The 5,841-nt window shown below is 36.2% G+C and overlaps 1 protein-coding gene across 1 annotated transcript in view; it reads left to right on the forward strand.

Annotated features, from left to right (window-relative positions):
* APC (APC regulator of Wnt signaling pathway) overlaps nucleotides 1-5,841 on the forward strand; it is a 157,830-nt gene that overhangs the window by 61,300 nt on the left and 90,689 nt on the right. Inside the window, exons 2-3 of the mRNA XM_019659127.1 lie at nucleotides 385-469; nucleotides 1,670-1,871. Coding sequence (XP_019514672.1) covers nucleotides 385-469; nucleotides 1,670-1,871 — 287 coding nt within the window. The remainder of the gene's footprint in view (nucleotides 1-384; nucleotides 470-1,669; nucleotides 1,872-5,841) is intronic.

Genomic DNA, 5,841 nt, shown 5'->3' on the forward strand with positions numbered 1-5,841 from the left:
CCTATGTTCCCTGAATAAATTCGCTGCTCAATAACTTGGCTAAGTCTTTGAGGCTCTGTTGATTTATCTGAAAATGAGAATAATCACATGTTGTATGGTTATAAAAGTTAATATATCTTAAGTGTTCCATATAGTGTCTTGTAAGGAGACTCCTCATAATCACCGTTATCACAAAACATCACTATTATTATTGTTGGGATATAATTTATTATCCTTAATAATAGGTAATATATGTAGAGTGTTTTACCACTTGTGATATGTTTTCAGATTAATCTAAAGTAATTTTTTTCCCTATCATACCTAAGTGCCAAGAAACTTAGCATCATGTCTTCAAGAAGTTTTTTAGAATTTTGTCATGTTCATATATTGTGTTGTTTTTTACAGGAAGTACTTAAACAACTACAAGGAAGTATTGAAGATGAAGCTATGACATCTTCTGGACAGATTGATTTATTAGAGCGTCTCAAAGGTAGATTTTTTTATAATGTTTTACAATAAATTTTTAAGCTTCAGTTGTCAATTTTAGGTGTGTATATTCCAAGTGTAGCTTCTCTTGATTTGAGTGTTGATATCAGTTTTCCTGGTATAACAGCCTTACTCATTAGGATGTGATTGTTACAGAACAAATATGTAAAAAGTCTATTTGCTTGTTATTTCTTCAGTTGAACATTTCACTGGCTTTGAATAAACTATCTTAGACCCCTTCCTTGATAATTTTCAGCTGTTTTGAAAGCTCATTGCTGTTCTGCCAGCCACTCAGTAGACCTTTTGTAAGCTGGGTGCCACAGGCTAGGCGCATTGCCTCATTTGAAACAGTGTCCTTCTCTGGTGCATCTAGACTACAAATGCTTTACCCTCTCACATACATAAGCTGATTATAAGCCAGTTTTAGCAGAATTTTTAAAGCATGTCTGTCTCATTTTATTGCTTAAAAATTCCAATGTCAAAACAGGGAACTGCTCTCAATTATAATTGAAGCTAGGCAGAGACGTTGGGTCCCCAGATTATCTAGCGGGAATCTAAGGAAGGACATTTCGTCTAATTTTCCTTTAACACACTCCTTTTCCCCAGCTCAAACTGACTTTGGAGGGAAAGGTTAGCCATTCTGTTTCTAAACAGTTGTTTATTCAGTCATGTGTATTTGTGATTTCCTCTGTTAGAAATTTAAAGTTGTAAGCTTCTGCACCAAGAAGTGTGTCCTTTTATAGAGTCTATGCTCCAGGTCATTGTCCTTTTGCAAGACCTCGGAGAGCCAGCCTCTCTGAGGCTTGGTCCTTTTCTGATTTTTGGTTTTTTCAGAATTCTTCTACTTACTCTCACTACTGCCTTTACATTTACCTACAACCTGGAGTCAGTAAATTTCTCTGAGCATCAGCATTTGTGATAAGGATTTCCTCTGCTCCTTGCATAAATCGGCTGCCCAATAGCTGCCACAATTTAGTACCCCTACAGGCTTAATGTAGTATATATAAAGTATTTTCAATTATATTATAAAATGCGTTAGAATTGAGGGCTAAAATATGAGCCTAAGATTTCACTTTTAAAACAATATAATTGCATCAGAAATATGAACCTAAGATTTCACTTTTAAAACAATATAATTGCATCAGCAATATTTTAGACTACTTAAAGCAATTGTTATATAAAAACTTGTCTGTATTTTATTTAGAGCTTAACTTAGATAGCAGTAATTTCCCTGGAGTGAAACTACGGTCAAAAATGTCCCTCCGTTCTTATGGAAGCCGGGAAGGATCTGTATCTAGTCGTTCAGGAGAGTGCAGTCCTGTTCCTATGGGGTCGTTTCCAAGAAGAGGGTTTGTAAATGGAAGCAGAGAAAACACCGGTTATTTAGAAGAACTTGAGAAAGAGAGGTATTTTTTTTTTCATTAAATAGCAAACATTGACTTGTATGCTCCAATATTTGCTATTATTTTGTCATTTTGTAATACAAGATATGAATTATGACGCATGTGTGGTGGGTGACCACTAACGCTTAGAGAGCATTTTGCGTTTATTTACTCAAAGGTAGTATGTTAATGATTATCCCTATACTAAATCTGAAAATATAAAGAAGGCAATTTCTTAGGATTTTAAGACCTCTATTTTGTCACTTAAATACTTCAAATGTTCTGTACATTGGGCACTACACATGATCACAATCCCTATGTCTGGTTAAAGTATATAATTGATTTTTAATTGCATTTCTGGTTAACTTTTGAACTAAAATAACTACTACTAGATCCAGTGTAAGGTAACTAACTGTCCATTATGGAAGGCCTATTACAAGTGCCGGAAATGAAACATTTCTTAATTTATCAATTTCACTGATTAAAAAGCTACTTGACATATGGAATGAATTCTGGTTTCTCACAGCTAGTGTATTAATTCTTCTCTTACTGCAGTTAAAGTCATTTCATTACAAATATCAGAATGTATATCATTATCAAGAACTGTCACATATCCTGTGTCTCCTAAGAGGTTATAAATTCCTTAATGCGTGAATGAAACCTTATTATCTTTATATTCCTAAAAGTTCTATTAGACATTCAAGAAATGTTAACATGTATAAAAATGCTACATATTAGCTCTGGGACCTAGGTCAAGTCAAAAAGTTTTGGTGTCATTTTCTTCTACAAAATAGGGGTGTGGTTCTACCTTGTAGAGTTGTGAAAATTGAATATTAATATATGGACAATCCCCAGCATGTCTCACTGAGAAGCAAAAGACCTTTTACTACTTTCTCTCTGGTTTTAAGCGTGTCCATCCATAAAAATAGGGATATCATCTGGGGCAGAAGTAGTGCTAAGCTTTCTTTCATCTTTTAAGTTCACATGAGTCTATTTTGTGCCTTGAACCTGGACTATTTCTCTCTGACAGTGTAGGAAATACTGTGCTGAAAAATAAGAGGCTAACGAGAGTCCACAATCTTCCATCTCTTTGTTCCCTTGAGCTCTATTAAGAGGCCAAGGACATGAGCATACTGACTTTTCTAGGAATGTGGCTTCATGTAGATCAAGTCCTGATTTTATTAACAGAGAGAGGAGAGGATATTTGTGTGTGTGGTTCTGACATATCTTATGCTCTCTCTTGGTTCTCACTGTGTTGGAAGGAGGAAAGTTTAGTCCTTGCTTATGTGACAGTACCTTTATTTTGCTCTCACACTTGATTGATAATTTGAATAGGTATCAGTTCCAACTCATTTTCCTCTCATTATCAATGTTGCTGGTGAGACAATTGATCCCAGTCTGATTCTTATTCCTTTGTAGGCAACCATTTTTCCTCTTTGAGTAGTTTAGAATGCCTTGGTATGTGTGTTTTCTTCTTCATGCTGGAGAGTCACTGTGCCCTTTTGATCTAGAAAAGTGTTTTTTTCAGCTTTTTATAATTGTACTTTGTTATTTCTCTGATGATGTTCTCCCCTCTGTTTTTTCTATTCTTTCTTTCTAGATCTCCCTTATGTCATAGATTAACTCTCCTTTTTTCTCGTTTTCTGTATCGCACAAGTGCCAGAAAACTAGTCAAGCCAGGATTCAAACCCAGGTCCATAGCTCTCTAACCTTTTTGAACCTCAGTTTTCCACTCTATAGAATGAGTGTAAGAATAACTACCTCAAGGGATGATGCGAGGATTAAACTGGATTTTTGAAAAAAGACTTAGAACTACGTCCTCCAAATAGAGCATTTAATAAATGTTAGCTACTATCATGTGAGCCATTAATTTACTTAACAAATATTTATTAAATACCTAATACATGTGTGCCATGCTCTTCTAGGTGACTCTGAGTTAGCTAGAGGACTAAGAAGACATGAGATTTACATGAAGAAGCAGCTTTAAAGAAAATGGTTGACAGTCATTTAAATAAGCTGTTAGTACACTAAACCCTAAAGACCTACCTGCTTCTGGGTCTAGACCTAGTTTCATTTCTGAGCCTTAATCACTGTTGTGTGAGTTACAAGTTCAGATACTGTTATTTGACCACTTGTTATCATTTTGGTTCAAGACATTGTAACCTTGGCTTTCCCAGAGCATTTTACCACAATTTGATCTTAAACTTTATATTAACAACTGGTCCCTATTCTCCCTGACCTCCCTCCTCCACCACCATCACTAACATCGGCCTGTCAAGTGAAGCACTTTAATTCCCAGCTCTTATTTCATAAGCCTGTTTATTGGAAAGTAATCAGGATCACCGTCTATCCTTCTCTTTTCCCTACTTTAGTCTTGGTACATCCTCCAGATCCTCAGCAGGAAAAGCTGAAAAATACAGTCAGATCTCGTCTTTATGCTAGTTGTACCCAGCTTTTGAAAGGGAGTCAGGCTTTCTATAATGCTTTCTCCCTCTGTTGTCAGAAATGGGTTAAGGGGGCAGCTTCTCATTACTTCACACTCTCCCAAGGTTGCTTCATCCTAAGCAGGGGCTTCCTTCCTTCCCATGGAGTCCCTCACTACTGAGGTTATCACATCAAAAGTGAAGGCTTACTTTTTATTTTTAAAATTGTTTCTCAGTAAAGGAAAGGGAATTTTGGAAAGAATACAACCTTCCATATACTTACATGCATGCATATTTTCCAAGAAAATATAATCAAACGGGATCCTAAAGTAACACTATCAGAGGGGGGAACATCTCTCTGTGTATGAGCAAACTCCAGAAGCCATAATAGAAAATACCCACAACTCTGAGTGTAAGAATATCAAAAAATTTTACCTAGCAAAACATTATGAACAAACTTAGAAAATGTGATAAACTGAGAAATTATATTTGCAACCCATGTAACTGACAAAGTGCTATCATAATGTAGAAGAGGTCCCATAAATGATTCAGAAAGTCATAGAAAAGAAAATATAAATGGTTTTTGGANCAACTAGAAAACACTGGATAAAACACACACCGAAGCATACTTTTAAAGACATTGGAGAACTGCGGAAGCATCAAGGACTATATTAACTAAAATTCCAAAGAGGAAAGAGCCCTTTCTAGATGAGCTGAGATCTCTGGTGATTTTCTTCCCTCAGGATATTTGTTGATTCTGGGTACAGACTGATATTCATCACTGGAACAGGCAGAAGGACTCCACTGAAGGAAAGAAACTATTGGAGGTCGTGACAAACATGTAGGCAGATGTGAAGTATTGACATTTAGAGGAGCTCCAAATCATTGGTAGTTTTCCCCATAGGACACTGGCTGAGTCTTTTTGTGGTAAAGGATGCTGGGAATGGACTAGGAAGGCAGAATGTAAGGAAAAGTTCCGCTATAGGAGAGACCTGTTACCTTCACACAACAGGTCTCCTCAAAACGTTTGCCAGATTTTGAACTTTGTGGAGTAGGTTACAGACTTGAGCTCCCAACCTCCAAGGGACAGAACTTTATGGCTTAAGTAGTCAGTTGCCACCTGAGAATGAGACTGAGCTGGAAAGTAAAGTAAAATATCCCATAATCTCGCAATGCTTGAGAGACACAGATCTACTAGAGGGAAGGACCTGTATCCAATACAGCTGGTTTTCTTTTAAAGATACAGGTCGAATTTTGGAGCTGTGTAGGATAGGAGTCTAAGGGCTGAGGAGATAGAAACATATAATATTTTCCATCTAAATTTGGAGGACAGACACACTTAAGGAACTTGGTGAACCAAATCAAGAGAAGGATTTAGATGGGAAAGGAATAGTGGCATCGAAAGATAGGAAGCAGTGAGCATGTAGTGATTTGAATATCTGTTGAATGTAAATTAGTACACTAGAATATACTTAAATGTGATATATAAAAGCTTGAATATTTATGAAGGTATTAAATAAAACAGCCTGTTATAATGTGTTAATTGGATGTTTTTCATTGTCATATTGGTA

Source organism: Hipposideros armiger, unplaced genomic scaffold (assembly GCF_001890085.2).
Source record: "Hipposideros armiger isolate ML-2016 unplaced genomic scaffold, ASM189008v1 scaffold_296, whole genome shotgun sequence".
In the NCBI taxonomy this organism is placed as follows: domain Eukaryota; kingdom Metazoa; phylum Chordata; class Mammalia; order Chiroptera; family Hipposideridae; genus Hipposideros; species Hipposideros armiger.